Consider the following 19,935-nt stretch of genomic DNA (forward strand, 5'->3'; position numbering starts at 1 on the left):
GCCATGCAGGCAGGATATGTCCCATAAGGTGACTACATACCTATTTTTGCAGTCCTGTTATCACAACTGTATCACCCTTATGTCTGTTTCATAATATGTACATGCTCAATGGTACACATTCATACACATTTTGGAAGGGTTCCGTAAGAACCCTCACCTCCATATTTTGCACCAGCTGAAGTTTCTAAAACATCTTCAAGGGCAGGTCTATGTAGAGCATGTTTCAATAGTGCAATCCAAATCTTACCAAGGCATGTATGACTAAGGAAGGATTAACTTTCTGCAGAAAGGGCTACAACTGGCAAATTAGCCTAAGGTAGGGGAAGAGGTATCATTCTAAACAGCACAGTATTCAGGAGCACCCCTAGACTGCATATCTGCTCCTTCAAGGGAACTGTAACCCTATTCACAACTACAAGTCAGGAAACAGTGAATCTACAAGCCCCCCAAAAGGCATACCAGGAATCATGGCATGCCTGTAGACAAAGAGCCACAGTAGGCTGCAATGAGGAATGACTTTGGTGAAATCACCCCTCCTTGCTCTTGCACTAATGGATAGCTTGGTGTGGAAGCACAAAACATAGGTGGGACAAACTTTGCTCAACACCCTCTTTTCAAAGCAGTCACCCTTGCTGAGCAGCTGTTTGTATACAGTGGTGCTACAACAATCCAGTATTTTAATAGCAAGGGGCTGAAGTTTCTTGACAGAACATATTTTACTGCTGCTTGGAATGTAATGTAATGTTTTGCTGCAGGCTGGTTTCTGACAGACACACAAAAGGGTGTAATAAAGGAAATTACTTGTTCTGCCTTTATGGAATCTTCAATTAGCAAACAAACAAAATATCCCTATTACAAGAACAGTCAAAACATAACAAATGCCCAGCCCTACACAGTACTGTATGGCATTATGCAATGTTAATTTTTCTTAAATGCTAAAGTCAAATGAGATATGAATGTTGGGCAAAGGGAAATGACTATTACAGAGAGCAGAAACTCTCCGAAACACAAAATAACAAAACTGGCAAAAGGCAGGGGAAAAAAAACTGACCAAGAGATATGAAAAGTTGCTTTACTACCAGTATCTTTACAAAGAATAATGAAAGAACTAGAGCCATATGTATGATCCAGCTGAGCCATAAAGGTACTGCCAGACTCTATGTGTAGACTTAGTCTCTCTCTCTCAACAGAGTATGTAAAAGATATATGAACCTGACAGTCTTCCATACTCCCATAGAACTCTTTACAGCATACAACTAAATATGCGAAAAGCATCTTGGGTAAAAGCAGGTATCTTTTCCCCTAGGTCATGCTACAAACAACAGGGGCCACATACATGGTACAACATATGCTCGTCCCTGTCAGTCATACAAGCCAGTATGGGCTGAAGCATCCTGTCCATTGCTGCTGCCCTGGAAAAATACATGTAAGCTTCCTAAATTAGTCACCTGAATAGGCCTTTAGTAATTGTTTCTTGCCTTGAAATAACCTTTTTCATGTAGGAAAGACAGGTTTTAACAGACCCCTGTTGTAGCATAGCAGTGAGAAAAAATGCTACCATATGCTGCTACCATATATTGTAACGGCAACAGTGTAATTGCTGAGAGCTCGCACTGTCTTGGCTTTCTGCAAACTATGCAAAACTGAATTATTCAGAGGGGTTTTTTCACTTGGGTAATAGCGCTGTGCTGTAAAGAAATGGCTCAAAGAGATGCTTTGATAAAGGGACAAAGTCCAAATACTATACTGTTTGCTGGGTACTGTCTGTTGCTGTAGATATGCTCCCACCGGGTAGTTTCCTCGTTCTTTGGTATGTTGTGTCAAATAACTTGTTTTGTTTCAGCAATGTTTCCACTCTGCATTTGAAATTATGATTGTTTTCAAATTTCTGCAATCCCTACCCTTTTGTATTGTTTACTGAATGCCCCAGCTGTTGATTGTATTGACTTACATTGTGTAATCCATCTTGGGTCTCAGTAAGAAAAGCAGACTATAAATAACAAACAAAATAAAAACAAATAAAAGCCACTAAAGAGTGGTAAAATTCACTTTGTTATTTTTGTCACATACCTGCAAATCAGGGGTCATTTTGTAGAAAAACAGCTGCAGGAACTCATTAGCATAAATCATTAGGATATGCCACACCCCTTGATCAGGCCAAAATGGCCGGGATTTGGCTGCTGCCAGACAGGACACTGGCAGTGGCCCGATCAGGGCCGTTTTGGCCCCAATCCAGGCCGAAACAGGCCCCAAATGGCCATTTTGGACACGTGGCCTGGATCTGGTCAATGTTGGGAAGGGGAGGGGTCCCCCGCCAGGCACCGACCCACTCCTGGTTGTTTTGGCCCTGACTCCACCCGAAACGGGCCACAAATAGCCAAAAATAGCCATTTGGGGCCTGTTTGGTCCCAGATCAGGGCCAAAACAGCCTGGACTGAAAATGGGCATTTTGGGCCCGTTTTGGCCTGGATCGGTGCTGGGCGAGGGAGGGGTCCCCTGCCTGGCACCAACCCGATCCAGGCCGTTTCAGTCCTGATCCGGGCCGTTTCAGCCCCAATGGAGGCCTAAATGGCCCCAAATGTCCAAAAGTCAGGTGGGCGGGGCCACCTGACTGTTGGGGGAACTGCCAGAATAGTGTTCCGGCGTGTTCCCCCTGGAAATGAGCCCTGCTGCAAATGCTCATTCTTTACCATGAAGTCATGCCTCAGTGATTTATAGCATACTTCAACTCCCTAAGGATCGTGTCCTGGAAAATGTGCCAATCCTGGTGGCAGCCCTTGAAGTTTATCTAAGTTAAACCTTATACTATAAAAAAATCAATTACCCTAGGCTGATTTCTGGTAAATGGCACTCCCTCTAAATCAAGTTTCATTTCCTTTCCACCAACACTACAGTTGCTACTTCCTTAAGTTCAAAATAGCAAGATAAAAGCAGTTTCCACACAGGGAAGGGCTTGTGTGGTTTCCCTGTTGTTGGTACAGCTGCTGACAGCAACAGTGGAAGTTCTATTCGGTGGGTTTCTCCATAGTTTCCTTGCCCCAGTCCCTGAGCAGCAGCAGTTACTCCCCCTTCTCTTGGGTCTTTTCCCCCTAAAAACCAGCACAAGAATATTATTATACCAATATGGGCACCTGGCTTTCTGAATTCCTAGCTTTCATTTAAAAAGTTTCTTGCCCCTTCTGTTGCTGAGGTATGCCTTTCCCCTTATATCTCTGCAATACAAGGGGCTAGAGACATTTCGTAAATGAAAGCTGAGAATTCAGAAAACCTGAATAAATACAATTTAAATGTATTTATATGTTTTATCTTTGTATGACTATACTGCTATAACCCGCCCTGAGCCCGCTTGCAGGGAAGGCAGGCTAAAAATCAAATAAATAAATAATAATAATAATGGTTCACTTATTGGTATAATGTTACATCTATATAACAATATTCCAGTGCCAATTTAAAAAAAATCAAAAACCCTCCAGGAGGCATGAAAAGGAAAGGGCAGCTGTTGGGAAAGAGGTAGGCTATGTAGGAGGAAAAATCTGAATTTTCTCACTCACACACCAGCCATTCAGGTTTCACGGTGATCTTTCCCAAAACTCTGGAGCAAATCAGATTTGAGAAAGTTCAGAGTAAAGCCAGGGAACCCCCAGGAAGAACACAAATGCATCACAATGCTGCAGGGAAGCAGGGAAAAAACTTGTTCCCCACAAGCATCGAACTCAGGTCAGATAACACTTGTGGAGGTAGCAGAAGATTCCCACAGGAAGCAACCTCCAAAGCTACATTCACTACCGGAAGATATATATATAAAGAATGCAAAAGAACTGCAGGCTCAAGTTTATGCTTGTCCCCATTGCCTGGACAAGGCAAATTTTTGATCACTCCAGTTAATAGCTTATTTTCCATCAAAGTAACAGTAGGCTTTCCAAGTACCCCAATACCATGTTCCTTGGATCTCATCTCCTTCCAATAGATCATTGATTTTTTGCATACACTGTATATTCCCATAGTCATAAATTTGTTCTGTATTATATTAATGGCTGTACACAGTCACGATCAAATCAAAGACTGGAAAGAATTAGGATGTGAGTCCCACCACTGTCCCTAGTACAGTTCTTAGAATTGAGATGAAAGCCTGCAGTGCTTCAGGTTTGTCTTCACTCTGCTTCACTAACATCTGCATCTCTGCATTGTCTGTATCAAGCAGCAGCTCAGTCAGGAAGAGGCAGCCTGCATCATCCTGGGCACCAAGGTAGGCTTTCCAGACTTGGGAACTAGCCTTACTCATAGCAATAGTCTGGATATGGACAACCTGCAGTGCCGCCTGCATGGTATCAGGTTGCACATTTTCTTGCCAAGGAACAGTTTGCTGGCAACCCACTGCCAAATTCAACCACATTCTCTCAAACTGTTCTGCAGTCAAACATCTGCTGGAGATTAAAGTAAGGCCACTGGAGCTGGTGGCAATATAAGGAACTTCTTTCTTTTCTGAAATCAGTGGCTCTGAAAAGAGGAAAGAGAAACCATATTAAGCAATATACATCACTGTCTGTTTAGCACAAACTGTAGTTGTATCTCAGAGCCCAGAAAGCAGTAGGATGAATGCAGCAGACTCATCCATCTAAAGCAGTATTTTTATGCAAAGTTCTAATTTTCATTAATAAAAATTGTACAAAGACAATAGGCAAGTGAATTGTTACCTTCTTCTACCACTGTCGGGGCCTCACAGAGCGAGTCTGCATAGTGAAGCTCAACAACCTGGTTGGCAGTCATGGCTGCCCACTGCTCTTTGCCATATATGACAGCCAAAGAGTTAAAATCAGAGGCCCATGCATTCACAGAGCCTTCAGCCTGATCTTCTAAAAGCCGCAAAGAGTGATCAGATGCAGGGCTACACAAAACCCTTTTTGTCTCTTCTGTACCAGCTTGCAAAAGACGATAGTAGAACAAAGCACGGTCCCGTACCATCATGTCTGTCTCTTCCTCTGGAAGACAGATGTATTTGCTCACAACAAAGAACACAACAGTACTTATTTATCTCTGATCTTAGTGATCCTATGCAAAACAACTGTGTATGCCATAGCACTCTTAAGAGATGTGGCACCTAGTAGCAGAAGCAAATTGTAAAACTGTTCAAGATATTTCATTCTGACGTGGAACGGATGTTTAAAGCTATATCAATGATCAATCCAACTGAAACTTGCAAGATCCCTCAGAGGAGATATATAAAACCATTTAAAACAGTCATCTTAAAAGAAATGCACCTACCAATGCAGTAATGCAGCAATCGACCCAGCATATCCTGACACTCAGCTGGACGTGCCAAGAAGAGCCGCACCAAAGCAGTCAGTAATTCAACCTTCACGACCGAGAATGCCACTGATTTCACATTCTCCACAAAATCTTCTAAGATGTATGGAGCATTGGGAACTCTCTCCCCATGTACCCCCAGTAGCCAGATTAGAGCTTGCTTGCCCTGAAGGATTAAAGCAGATCACAGCACATTCAGGGCCAACTTACTCCATTCACAGCACAACTAAACTACCATGCAGAGAATGGAGGCTGAACAGATGGGTGTGGATTACAACACATACTGTGGCAGATACAGACACTGGTGGCTTCCACACCAATATGGGATTTTGTGGTTTCCCTGTAGCTGATGGGGCAGCAGATAATCGACAGCAGCAATGGGATTTCCACATAATACATTTTCCCACAGTTCCCCTGCACCAACCTCCCGAAGTGGCTAACCCCTCACCCTCCTCTGGGCTACCAGGGCTTTTGCAATTTTTTTTAAAAAAGATCAGCGCTAGAAAAATAATTATATTGACATACATTTGTAACTTGAGTGTAGCAGGTTCTCTGAATTAATCTTTCTTTTTTAAAAGTAAGTTTCTAGCCACTTGCACAGATATGCCTTTTTCCCTTACATCTTTGAAAGGGAAGGAGCTAGAGACTATTTTTTTTAAAAGAATGTGGATAATTCAAAGAACCTGTTACACTGACTGTCACAATGGTATATTGATATGACAGGGATGATTTTTAAAAAAATAAAAGCCCCCCCCCAGTAGCAGAAGGATGAAATGGCTGCACTGGGGACAGGGTCAGGGAAAATGGCTGCCATTACCTGGAAAATCTAAGTTTTCTCACCCATACAACAGACATCCAAGCTTTACTGAAATCTCTTCCAAAACTTTGGAGCAAAGCAAGTTTGAAAAAGATCAGAAAAAAGCCACAGAAACCCCTGTAAGTGCATGAATGTACCACAATGCTGTGGGGAAGCAGGAACAAAACTCACGCTTTCCAAAAGCACTGAACTCAAAAGCAGATAACCATTGCAGAAGCAACCACTGCCTCAACACAGGTCTACTTCACAATTCAATTCCCACTTAATGCAACTCTTCCACAGTGATTTCCTCAAACTTCAACAAGACAAGACAGAGGCACTGTTGACTAGGAAACAGCTGCTCTGGGAGCAGATGTTCAGCCCATTTGGGATGGAGTTGCACTCTCCTTAAAAGACCTGCAGCTTGGCTACGCCTCTGGGCTCAGCACTGTTTTCCCATGTCCAATTTGACAGTGATGGCCAAGAATGCTTTTTACCATCTGAGTCTGGCCTGCCAGCTGCATCCGTTCCTTAATATGAAGGACTTGGCCAGCCATCTTAGTGACTTCTAGATTCATCTATACGGAGCTGTCTTTGAAAAGTGTTCAGAAACTACAGTTAGTCAACAACATTGCTGCCAGCTTGTGCTCAATGGTGGCCATCTGGAACATATTACTCCAGTTTTAAAACAATTCTACTGGTTGCCACTTTACCAGGCCCCTTCAAGATATAAATTTTGACTTTTAAAGCCCTAAATACTCTGAGACCAAGCTCCCTAAAAGAACTTCCTTCTCTCACATGTATTTGGAAAGGTTCAGTCTGGGACCCAATTTGTGTGTTCATGGACGGTTTGGGATATTGGCAACATGAGACAGCACCTTCTCAGTGGAAGCTCAAAGGCCATGGAACGTCCTCTTGAGGGAAACTGCTGATGCCATTTAGGAAATAAGTAAAAATTCTTTCAGTGGTACTTGAACTTTGATTTTTGGTTAGGCAATTATGGATTTGTTTATTTAATTGTTTTATGGTTAGATTTTACCTGCTATGATTCCTTATTATGATTTTATGCGAGACTTGTGGAGGGAATTCTACACCCCCCCCCGTCCCTCTTTCATACCTGTTCATACCTGCTGGATCTGCTATCCCCTACCCCCAATCTTCATGTGTGCTTACTCTTTTACTGCCCAACCATCTTGGTTTCACAGTGGAGTAAATGACCAGTGAAATCTTGCAAGATTGCCCCACAAGGTCTTGGCTGTGGTTGTCTGTGGTTACTTAGACTTAAGAGGCAGTCTTATAAAATCTTGGCACAAACTATTTTATGTTTATCCTCCCCCACCCTTCTCCTGTTTAAGTTGAATTTAACATTATCCTGCCAACCTAGGAGTCCTCCCTGCCTACTGCTACAGGTTTGCAGACTCTTTGATCAGTATCTAGCCCCAACATACAGATTTTTTGATTCACAAACCGGGAACCAGGATTAGAATTAGTTCCCTTACTAAGTCTGAAAAGAGTGGCACAGATTTTTATTTTAAAATGTACTGTTTTAAGCCATATGATTATTACTTCACAGTATTCGATTTAGTTCATAAGGGATCATCCAAGCAGCAGTCATGCCTGCTCTCAGCAACAGAACTATTTAGTCTCTTTTTAACTCCACAGCATGTAACATTTCTATAGATTCCTTTTCTTACCCATCCTCTCTGCTTTCTCTCTTGAGAAATCAACTTGTTGCTTTCAGAGAGCTATGTATGAGAAAGATCTGAATAGACTGAGGAAAACTGCAGCCGGAAAAACAGATTATTCACTGCTGGTGTAAGTCTGTGGATAGAAGCAATCCTGAAAAAAGCTACAACCTACACCAAGCTTTTATCTCAACAGTACTATCCTGCTGAAATATCTCTGACTGTTCCAAATGGATCATTTACAGGGTGGATAAAAACCCGCAATTATTTTAAAAAAATTAAAGTATTTTTTAATTTAAATCTGATTTTGTTTGATAAAATGCTTTTTGAAGAAAAAAACCTCTCTACAGTTTTGTATTTAAGATACACTATAGCCCAAAGGTTTTTCATAATGAAATAAGGAATAAATTTTAATTATGTAGTACGAGACTGTATATTCATGCAATGTTTTAAAATTTTGTGAATGAATTCCATTAATTCATTAAGGTTCAATGTCATGCTCTCCCAGAGGTTTTGGTAAGATTATTTTGGGTAATTTTTATATCTAGAAGACACCATCCCAGATGCTTGGTTTTTCAGTTCTCAAAACTGAATTGGTGTCTGCAGAAATAACATGCCTCTTCTTTACAGTAAAAATGTTGTAAAATAAACAGAGTTGGAAAGAGACCTCAATCCTATTGTTCCTCTGCAAATCTATGTACATAACCCCTTACCTCTTAAGTGCTAAGTTTCAAGAAGTTCAATGAATAAATGATTGTTTGTGGTTGAATAGATCTGAATAAGGAGCAGATGTTAAACGCTAAGTGAGAGGAGGGGCAAGCAATACAAATGAAAGTGAAACTTTTTGTACAGAATACTCCAGTAGTCTTGAATCTTTGTGAGTACAGCCTGGGATTTTTCGTATTATTCTCTCCCTTGAAGAGAAAACCTATAATGGCTGCAGGCCATAAAAGAGACCAAGTTTGGGAATATTTTTGTTTAACCACGATGGTTAACAAACATGGGTTTTTAAGCTAATACAAGAATACATATGCTATGTAATGTTATTGTTTTAGTGGAATAGAACAATTTAAATGGTTATTACTGTTAATGATTATTTTTCTCCTTCCAATAAAGTACAGCAGAAAAGGTGTCCAAATATGAATGATTAACCTATTAAATGGGAGATAGTTCACCTCACAATGATTTTATAATTATCTTTTTCAAATGGTAATTAACCAAACAATTATTAGTTTTCTGCTATAACCATAAAACTAACCTGAGAAGTTACTGCAACCTTCATCTTGGTTGCAATTATTAAGGTTATAACAACCAGCAAGAATGAGCCTTTATATAGACGACCATGATTTAAATAGAGTCTTACTGACTAGTGATTTAAATTGTGATCAAATCAATTTGATTTAAATGAAATCCACCCTGATCACCTATATGCAATGAGAGGGCATAACAAAAAAAATGTACTGTAGTGCTCTCCCACTTTGCTTCCAGAGTCCCAACAGTTTACATAGAAGTGAACTCAAGCCCTAAGGATAGGATAAATTTAAAATTCTTTGCTCAGAAAATTTTGGTTTTATGGCAGCATAATAAGAGGGATCTCTCATACAGAACTCTAGATTCCCTTTTGTACTGCTGGTGCCTGATTAATGAATTAATTGAGCAATCTCATCAATCCCAGCCTCCCCCCCCTCCCCATTACTCCTCCAACCCAACATTTCCTTACCTCACTGTCCTGGATAGCCTCTTCACAACCAGGCAATGCCCGAGCCACACTCCCTGTACACTGTGGACACAACCACACCAGGTCCCGGAACACCTGCACCACTGCTACAATGGAACACAGCACTCAGCATTGCAAACACTTTCAAAGTCACTATCGGAGAGGCTTCACAGATGCTGAGCTAGCCAGGATAACATATGCCTCATTCACATAATTTGTTTAAAGCAAAGGAGTGAGGATTGCTCAATCCAAATGCTGTAGGAATTGCTTCTAATATAAACACATGCAAGTGGGTGTTGAAATCTAATTAATTTGGCATCTGTAGGCACATGAAATTTTAAGATGAAGAATTATTACATGAAAAATGCATAAACTAAAGAATGACTGAAACCACAGCAGTTTTAGCACAGTTGCTTTTAAGAGCCCATTAAATGTGACACTTTGGCTCACCCTTTAAATAAGAAATAGAATCGTTACCTGAAGTTATATGCTCCTGTTTCAGCTCCAAGAGCTCTGTTAGTATTCTGACACATTGCTCTGTGTATGTCCTAGCAATGTTGCCTGGAGAAACCACAAAATGACTCAAATTTTAGTATGACACACAAACTATATACTTAAGTATCAGCACAATCACATTCTACCTAATAATGGAGGTATTTAATAAGCTATGTGAGAATTTGTTCCATCTCTTTTGTATTTAAGTGACTTTCATCTTGCCCTCCTGCAAGGAGCTCAGGGTACTGCCCTCCCCATTTTCATATGTACACTTTTCCACACACCCTCCCCAATTTTATCCTCAAAACAACGAGGTAGGTTAGATTGAGAGATGATGACTGAGCAAGGCAATGGGGATTTATTGCAACATCTAACCACCATAACCACACTGGCTCTCACATAGAATCCTTTTCACTCATCCTACAAACATTTTTTCTTGGGGGAGTTACAAACAAGACCCCTAAATACTTGACTGACTTGATCATAACTTTAAAATGTGACTTTTCCTGTAGCTATGATCAATGTCATCTTTTCTACTTTTTATCTATGTATTAGGACATTTCTATGGCACCTCTTCAGAGTCCTGCTTGAGAAACTAATCCCAAGCATGTGCAGAAATATCTAATGTGACAGTGCCCAGGCTTAATTTTAATCAGTGTTTTAAAAACTGTATGTGATGGCTCCAACAAAAACATTATGAACAGTAGAAAGGCTTAATAAACCATTTTGGACAGTTCAATTTTGAGATACGATCAATCTTTGTGCTTCAAGACTAAAGCCAATTGGTACTGTGGAGCCGATTCACACACCCATACCAGCTAGGAGGGAGTCTTATTCTTTTTCTGTTTCTAAAGATAAAGAATCAGTCCTCAGAATCCTTTGAGGGGAAGCCACTGCTGTCACCCAGTCTAGAAAAAACAATACATTTTCCACATAGACCACATCTTTGACATACCTCTATTTGCACAGAGAAGGCTCTTTCACAGCAATACTGTCAATTCACTTACCAATGGCAAAAATTGCCCCTTGTGCAAGCTCTACTGATACATCAGTGCAGTAGCCTCTCAGCTCCTCTAATATTTGTTGCACATTCTCATCATTCACCAATTTGCATAGCACCTCCATCTTCTGGCACTTGATGTAATGTGGTTCCGAGTATGAGCAGAAGAATTTCTTGTAATGGCTGCTGAAATGGCTGGGAAGGCTGTCTAAGATCTGACGCACATGGCACAGGGCAGTGAAACAAAGTTCCCTACTCTCAGAGGTGCAAGCAGCCAGGAGTGGGCCCTTAACTCTCACCAGCACATCAATCTGCACATGTGGAAAATCTCTGGCCAGGACTAAGAAGAGTTTTGTAGCAGCCATCACCACACTGGGGCTGCTGTTCTTGAGATAGCCATCCAGTAAATTCAAGATGTCAAAGAGTTCTTCTTCACAGCGGGGCTTGTAGCGCAACAGAAAAGTCAACACTTCACTCTGGCCCCACTGATCTAGATCCGGCATCCTGTCAATGAGAGGAAACCAAAATCAATGCAGTGGCTATAACTGCCACATCTTTTATTTAAAATAAACTTGCAAGGCCTCTGTGCTGCTTCTCCAAGTTGCACGTCAATTATTTCACAGGCTCATACATTCGTCAGACCCAAAGACATAAAACAACAAGAAGGCCTGTAAGACAGAAATTGAGACACCTGCAGTGCAATCCAAAAGCATTAACTCAATGGGCTTAGAAGGGTGTAACTCAGCTTAGGACTGCTTTGCTGGTCAATCAACTAGTGTCGGAAAGATGGCTAATTCTTCATAGCACTAGTATTAGCCCTGCTGCCACAGCAGGCAAGATGTTTCATGGGTCCTGAAATCTTTAGATCTGTTTCTGAACTAGACATATACTAATTCTAACAAGGTCTTCTTAGGCATAAGAAAGACACAGGAAAATTCTCTTGTCTTTTAAAATTTTGATTTAAAAAGTGATCTTGGGCTTCTAGGAATCACAAAAACCTTCGCCTGAGTTGGGATAGGAAGAGTAAGCTACATTTTGCCAGACTATTTTAAATAATTTTAAGCAATTTTAATTGTCACAGGATACCTTAATAGTATCTTGAACAATATCAACAATAAGTTTACCTATAATTAATCAAACACTGCCTTATATTACTGCAGAAAGATTACCCAGACTAGGACTTTGATTAATGTCTTGGAAGGGACGAAACTTTATAACTGAAAAAGGAAAATGTTTATCTACATCCCTGGTGAAACAGAAGAGGCTAAACCCTTCAGCTCCAAATCTTTGTTTGCATTACTCCATAGATTTGCATTATATATTTAAGAGTAGGAGACCCTTAGAGGAAGTGCCCAGACAAAACAATCACTGGTTGTTGTGGATTTTCCGGGCTGTACAGCCGTGGTCTTGGCATTGTAGTTCCTGACGTTTCACCAGCAGCTGTGGCTGGCACCTTCAGATGTGTAGCACCAAAATAAAGAGATCTCTCAGTCACCTGCCAACACCTTCTCCACTATGTGACACTGAGAGATCTCTGTCTTTTGGTGCTACACCTCTGAAGATGCCAGCCACAGCTGCTGGTGAAACGTCAGGAACTACAATGCCAAGACCACGGCTATACAGCCCGGAAAATCCACAACAACCATCGTTCTCCGTCCATGAAAGCCTTCAACAATATATAAAACAATCACTGACTGCTACTCTTTGAACTATCTTACCAAAAATAAGTAGAACTACTCCAAAACTCCCCACAATTACATTATCAGCATCAGATGGCTAATTGCAAGGCTTAGTAGATTCAGAACCATACATTTTTATCCGCTGATCTCCAAACATGCATTTTTATCACATTCAAAACAATCTGGACTAGAACTTGCCCATAGTTATCCACAGGCAGTTGAGTCTGCATGCTGTATTTTATTTATTTACTTAATTTATGCCTTTCTCCTCAGTGGGGGCCCAAAGTGGCTTACATCATTTTCCTCTCCTCCATTTTATCCTCACAACAACCCTGTAAGGCCGGTTAGGCTGAGTGTGTGTGACTGGCCCAAGATCACCCAGCAAGCTTCCATGGCATCTTATTTATATTAAATCCATATTTGCTGCCTTTTGATCAGAATGATCCCCAGAGTGGCTTAAAGTAATGATTTGTTCTTCTCTGTTAACATCAGCACAAAACCACAGCAATGGTACAGAACTTCCAAAAAAAGACATGTTCCCAAACAGAATAGTTGATTGGTGCTGCGATATGAATTCACTGAGCAGCTGGTTTCTGCAAACCCACAAACTGAACACAAAGGATGATGATTCCATTTTATGATTGTCTTAGGGAGAAAATACCTGTTAAGAAGATGGTGTGCTATGGGCTTGTTGATGACAACTCCTCCTTCATATGCCAAGATCTCCTCAAGTGCCCTCAGACAATTCACTACCACAATAGGATCTTGATCACGAAGTAAACTATACAGCTCATTAACGAGCATACCATCTATAAAAAGTATGGGAGTTAATGGCTACCTGAACTTCAACTCAATAAACATCTCCCTAGGAGAGGTACTCATGCAGGTAACAGTTATGTTATTTGTATGTGTGAGTATGTGCATGTAACATTATCATCAGAATTCAATCCTCACAATAACATGTGGAATAACATGTAGACTGCCCGAAAAGTATAATTATAAAATGACTGGGAGGAGAGGGAGAGGAGAAGACATTTTACTCAGTAGAATAGTGATAAGGAATTTCCATAACAAATAGATCCATTAAATCTAGTTCTGTTTCAAGGGGATTCAATGGAACATTTATCTCTGTAAAACTATGCAACAGCATCTAAATGAAATGTAAATAACTTTTTTAATACTTATTCTAAAAGGAGTAACAGTGTGTTAGGAAAATTTCTAGACTGGTCAGAAAAAATGCCTATTTACCCACTTCACCATCTCCTTGGAGTTTCTGCATCTTTGCACATCCGAGAACAGCGACTCGCCTTACATAGGAGGCTTTGTCTCGCAGACCATTCAGGATTGGCTGTTGGATATACTCTTGTATGCCAGGCATCCTAGGAATATTATACGCTGTCATAGTTGGAGTCTTTCTAAATTCCCCTTCATGTGTTCTCTGCCGCCCCTCAATCTGGCCATGTAGCACACTGACAACAAAGGCCTCCTTATTGCCATTGCTTTGAAAGTAACTTCTGGCAGATAAACAGGGCACTACCTTCCATTTTATGCAAACTATCTTCAAGCCATTTTTAAAAGGGTTATCTCAAACATTTCTGTAGTCTTCAAACCCTGCCTTCCCCATGCTGTTTTTACACTAGTTTAAACATTTGTACCTGTGGTAGCCACTGACACATTATAAGGTGGTGCTAAATTATTGGCAGCACAATTCCATATGTTGGGGGGTTTAGCAGCAACAGCAGCTTGCACTGTTATAGTTTAAGTAGCACCCAAACCAGAGAATGCTGGGCATCTGGTACTTGAAATAAATCACCCACTCCAACTCAAAATCACTGCTTCACAGAGAACAGTGCAAAGCATACATATGCTTTACTTTGATTTTATGCTGGGTCTAGGTCCCAGAACCAGTGTGAAACCACAGCTTCCACTCTTGCACCACTGATGACACTTCAGTCCAGTCCTATGAATTGTCACACCAGTGCAGTAACTCATGGATCAAGTCATCAGGTGTTAACCAACAAAATCTATACTGGGCTAATGAAACAAGGCCTTTGCTCTTAAGCATCTGAAACAAAGACCAGGGTAAGCAGAACCACTCTACTTCCATATCAAATCATAGCCTTACCTGAGACTGCACATGTTACGCAGGGCCAGGCCTCTAACCATGGGATTGGGGTCTGAACAGTCTTTGCACAGAGTGTTGACAGCTAAAAGAGCTAGATCTGGCTTCAGCGGTGCATACGTACACATGTACAAGTACACTAACTTCTTCTGAACAATATCAACTGTAGCACTAGCTTTAACCATTTCCATAAAGACGCTGGACACATCTACTCCTTGGGTCATATGCCTGTAAAAAAGAAGTAACGTATTTAAAAGATGAATTTCTACTTACGTTTATTTTAAAATGTACCTTAAAATCATAAGAAAGTTAAACAGGTATCATTGCCTTTCTGCTTGCAACATTCTAGAAGAGAAGGTTTACCTGCATTCCACCTTAGTACAACAGTCTAATTACAATCCATGCTATGGTCTCTGCATTAATCCCTTCCACAACAAGGGATAAATTAGATACCTTGCTCCTTCCCTTATTCTTTTAAATTACACAAACCAAAAAATATGTGAAAATCTAATCTACACAGATCTCACAGCTCGACTAATACTGGAAGAGAATTGAGAAAGGATTTGTACAGAGTTTTCTTTCTTTAATCATGGGCTATAACCTTTTCTGTGTGATTAAGGAAATGAAAACATGGAACCAAAGACCATGAGAAGACAGAGGAAGCTGCACAGTACACTCTATTTTTCGTTCTCAGAATTAAGATTTCCCTAGAGGTCCCAGGTAATCACAGACAGCACTTCTGCATTTTATATTTTTAGAAGTCGTCTTTTATGAGAACTAAGAATCTGCTTTCTATAAGGGCCTCTTTGCCTAGCCCGATACTGTACAGCAGCTTCATGGAACATAGATGAGCAAAACCCCTAAGCACTGTGTATCTTGAAATACTATAGCGCACTTTCTTCACATGAAAATGGATAGCTCAATGAAAATGTCAACTGAGGGAGGCAGCAGTGAAAAAGGCAAACTCCATGCTAAGTATTATTATTATTATTATTAGGAAAGGGATTGAAAATAAAACAGCCAATACTGTAATGCTCTTATACAAAGATATGGAGTGCTTTCACTTGTAATACTGTGTATAGTTTTCGTTGTTTTTTAAAATATATATATATATATATATATAAAAGTACAAAAGAGGACAACCAAGATGATTAAGGGTTGAAGCACCTGTCCTATGAGGAAAAGCTGAAGTGTCTAGGACTTTTTGTGTTTATATAAAAAAAGATAATTGAGGGCAGACATGATAAAGTTTTATAAAATAATACATGGGGCAGAGAAAGTTGATAAAGAAAACTTTTTCTCCCTCCCCACCGCAAATACTAGAACTTGAAGGCACTTAATGAAGTTGATGGGCAACACATTCAGGGCAGACAAAAGGAAGTTTTTTATTCAACAAGTGAATAAAATGTGGAAATCACTGTCAGAGTATGAAGTGATGGCCACAAGCACAGATGGCCTTAGAAGAGGACTAGATAAATATATGGAGGATAGGTCTATCAGTGGTTACTAGCCATGGCGACTAAAGAGAAACTTCATGATCAAAGGTAGTAAACCTCTAAATACCAGTGCTAGGAGGCAACATTGAGGGAAAGTCTTGGACTCTATGCTGTTGTTGGCTCTCCAGAATAACTGGCTACCCATTATGTGAGGCAGAGTGCTGGACTAGATGGACCACTGGTTTGATCCAGCAGGGCTCTTCCTATGTACTTTCATCAGAGCTACAAAGAAGTTGATGTGACATACATAATTAATGTGGATCAGATTAACATTTCAGTCTTCTGTTAGGTAACTGTTACGACCCTTTCTTTCTCTTGGGTAGATTTGGTCTTTAAGCCTTTTATTCTTGCCCCCTTTTGGTAGATTGCTGCCACCAGGAATCAAATTCCAGAATAACTTAAATTTCTCCTTTTAGCAATGTACCCAAGGGTCAGGCTTTTTCATGGTACTATGTGGCCTTGAGGAAAGGAATGGGATATAGGAATGACAGATACTCTGGGATATAAAAAAAACCCAAAGTGAACTTTTATTTTTATAAGAAGCATATCGGTTTTATTTTATTTCTAAAACTTGATGGTTTCAAAAGAGTAGTTCTTAATTCTTAACGTTACTTTACTTAAACCCAGTCACACAGATCTTCTCTCAGGTTTCACAAACAGATTGCCTGCTTTTGGAATTAATTTCGCTCTCAATTCCAAGTAAGAACTTTTCTCAGGTGCACACACAGTTTGCCTGCTTTTCCCTGACCGAATGTTCTTTCACAAAAAGTTCAGTTTTCCACATAGGTTATATTTCTCTCAGAACTGCTTAAAAATACTCAAGACTGCACACAGCTTGCCTCTCTTGCCCTGACTGAATCTTTTTTCTCCACTCTCAGTCTAAAACTGATTCACTCCGCCCACACTCAGTCATTAACCAATCATAACACTCACTCATCTCTTTCACCCCCACTCTTCATCTATACCACACCAAGCATTTAAAGACAGACACACATTTACTTAAAATCATTACAGTAACCATTACAGATTGGTTGTCGTGTTAGTCTGTAGCAGCAGTTACTAAATTGCCATAACAAGGTAGATCATTTTTATTCTACCCTTTCTTCAAGAAGCTCCACCATCTTACCCTCACAACAAACTGATGATATAGGGTGTATGTTACTGGCCCAACATCAACCAAAAGCCTTCATTGTTAACTAAGGATTTGAATCCAAGTATCTCTAACCGCTACAGATACTGCTTCTCCACAAGAGAATCAGACATATGCCACTCATTGAGCATGAACCTCTAGCACTTCAAAAACTCAACAACCACCCTCCAATAATGGTGAGATTGTATTATAGCACAAGTAGTCCAGGCCACACACCTGATCACTCGCTGAATAACATTCCTGTAGCGAAGATGGTCATTTTGGACATGAGGGTTAGACAATGCTCTCTTCAGTTCCTTCAAAGTATCCTCTGAACCTAGGTATGGCATCCTGCAAACACTGTAGGTAGCAAACATGGAAGAATTCATGGGCGGGCGTCAATGCATGCATTCCCCCCAGTTCTAGTGCTGGATTTCTTCAGAACAGAGACTCAAAGAAAACAGCCCACATAAACTGAAGAAAAAATATGCAACTGGGAAACTCCCTGCACCCCAATCTCTCCACCATCCAGAATACTGCAAGATCTTACAGAGTGTTAAGCAAGTTTGTTCCATGCCCCGCCCCCTTTATCTGACACTCAACAGGAGTGCCTCCTGGAGGATAATAAGAATGCTCTCTTATCAAGCCTTTGGGGCTTGACATGTATCTTTTAAAATATACAATCATATTTTTCTGTGTAACCGGGGAATTCTAGGAGCGTACAAGAATCCCTATCTTATCCATTGCAAGCCTACTGATAGGCACTCAACTATAAAGCTCAACATCACAGAAATGAATCTAGCAGCCTGTAAGGAACAGCGAGGGGAGGGAATTTGCAAATTTCCCCCAAGCAGAACCGTCCCTCCAGGTTCAAGATGATCTTATGGTAATTGAGCCGACTAGCCTCCCCTGCCCCATTGCTCTCAACATTCGTACCTCATGCAGCTTCAGTCCTCAAGAGGCCACTTTCAGGGGTTCCTGTTGGCTAATTTTCCCTGCATACTTTAGGTATTCCCCCATGCATGCGGGAACCCCTAGTTTTACTGCTTTCCGTAACTGGCACAAGCCACCTGAGTATCATAAAATAAAATAATGATGAATGCCTGAAAAATGTTTACCATTCTCCTAAAACTTAGGACCATGACAGCAGCTTCGCCTATAACTGGGCCTCGCTATAGCCTGCCCAATCCCCAAAAAGTGACTGTAATATAAGGTCTCTGTAGAAGGGCGCTCTGATTCTCGAAAGCTTATACCCTGGAAATCTTGCTGGTTTGTAAGGTGTCTCTGGACTCAAATCCTGCAATACAAAGAGCCCCTGCCCGGGAGCGCCCGAATCCAGGAACGGCAAGAGGACGTTGAGAGAAAAGGCTTCAGAACCCTTAAAAGGCTTCAGGACAAGGAAAGACGACGATTTCGCCACAGACACCCACAACGTGGACTCTTATCTACAGAACCCCGCGAGGCTCCACAAAAGAGGGACGAAGCCGTTGCCATGCAACCCCCTAGGCGGGAGGCTAAAGGTGGAGAGGCGCCCTCAATGCCTTGTTCGTCTTCCACTCGCGACCAGCGACGACCTCCTCCGCCCACTTGTCTCAAGCCAACCGGAAGGTCTTCCTAGGGCTCTAGTTCAACTTCCGGCTCCCTGCCCTTTGTAGAATCCTCCATGTGAGGGGTAAGAGTGGGAAAGGTATCGGAACGCACGTAGAAACTCAAACGTAAGCTGCGGAAGCTACGATTTGAAACAACAAAGTCCCCTAACCACCACCAACAACAACGGTGCCACTTTTTCCCCCTCGTGCACTTTGCAAATTCATTAGGTGCTTGCAACCTACGATGTCTTTTAATAAGGCAGAGAGCCAAGGAGTGTTTAAAACGGAAACCTCAGCTAATGCACAATGCTGCAGTTCGTTCGTTTATTCTCTGGAGTCAGCTGCCACCGATGCGTTAAAGTTATTGTTACACCTGAAACCATCGTTAAAGCATCGGCAAACTTTGTTTCTGAATCGAATTGAGGGGTGCTGGTTGTGACCTACAAAACTTTACAATGCTCGGGACTGGTTTCTTCAGCACTGTATCTACCTCTTTTCCGACTCCTTAATCATATTACTTAATGAGGAATGAGACGCTGCTTTAATTTTTGGCAGTATTACTTGAAAAGGGGAAGGGGCGCGTCTATAAAAAACGGGACAGGGTAAAAGCCGGAACAGGCCGGAACGGGCACTAAAGAAATGCCAGTGCCACAAAAAAGAGGGGGATGTGTTAGAGACACTCCAGAACAATATTTTAGAAATGAAAATTCTGGACTGCCCCGCTTTTATTAACCCGTTCCATGCCAAAAAGCTCCCGGAACCGCACAAAACAGCCCGGAACGGGCACTAAAGAAAGGCCAGTGCCACAAAAAACAGTGGGATGTGTTAGAAACACTCCAGAACAATATTTTAGAAATGAAAACTCTGGACTGGCACCCTTCAATTAACCCTTTCTATGCCAATATGCTCACGGAACAGCACAA

General features: G+C 41.1%; 1 protein-coding gene across 5 annotated transcripts; it reads right to left on the reverse strand.

The window, feature by feature from the left end:
• Positions 1–827: 827 nt before the first annotated feature.
• On the reverse strand, positions 828–18,991 carry AP4B1 (adaptor related protein complex 4 subunit beta 1). Of its 5 annotated transcripts, none has more exons than XM_054980902.1 (11): positions 18,677–18,991; positions 17,661–17,783; positions 14,802–15,026; positions 13,925–14,055; positions 13,338–13,485; positions 11,005–11,501; positions 9,980–10,063; positions 9,506–9,609; positions 5,263–5,470; positions 4,695–4,979; positions 828–4,497 (listed from the first exon to the last, which is right to left on the reverse strand). In XM_054980902.1, the coding sequence occupies exons 2-11, from the start codon at positions 17,771–17,773 to the stop codon at positions 4,073–4,075; spliced, it is 2,220 nt and encodes a 739-aa protein (XP_054836877.1). In that variant the 5' UTR covers positions 17,774–17,783; positions 18,677–18,991; the 3' UTR covers positions 828–4,072. The 5 variants fall into 5 exon arrangements, with proteins under 5 accessions (XP_054836877.1, XP_054836875.1, XP_054836876.1 ...); XM_054980900.1 differs by having other exon boundaries at positions 17,661–18,493; XM_054980901.1 differs by having other exon boundaries at positions 18,542–18,991.
• Between the last annotated feature and the right edge of the window lie 944 nt (positions 18,992–19,935).

Source organism: Eublepharis macularius, chromosome 5 (assembly GCF_028583425.1).
Source record: "Eublepharis macularius isolate TG4126 chromosome 5, MPM_Emac_v1.0, whole genome shotgun sequence".
Lineage (NCBI taxonomy): Eukaryota > Metazoa > Chordata > Lepidosauria > Squamata > Eublepharidae > Eublepharis > Eublepharis macularius.

What these genes read in the sequence shown, in the direction of transcription:
- AP4B1 (XM_054980900.1), bottom strand. Translation starts at nt 17,812, where the DNA reads ATGAATTCTTCCATGTTTGCTACCTACAGTGTTTGCAGGATGCCATAC. An exon ending in AGGCTATCCAGGACAGTGAG is followed by an intron (nt 5,471 to 9,505) that starts GTAAGGAAATGT and finishes TTAATCCTTCAG; the next exon opens with GGCAAGCAAGCTCTAATCTG. An exon ending in CCCGACAGTGGTAGAAGAAG is followed by an intron (nt 4,498 to 4,694) that starts GTAACAATTCAC and finishes TCCTCTTTTCAG; the next exon opens with AGCCACTGATTTCAGAAAAG.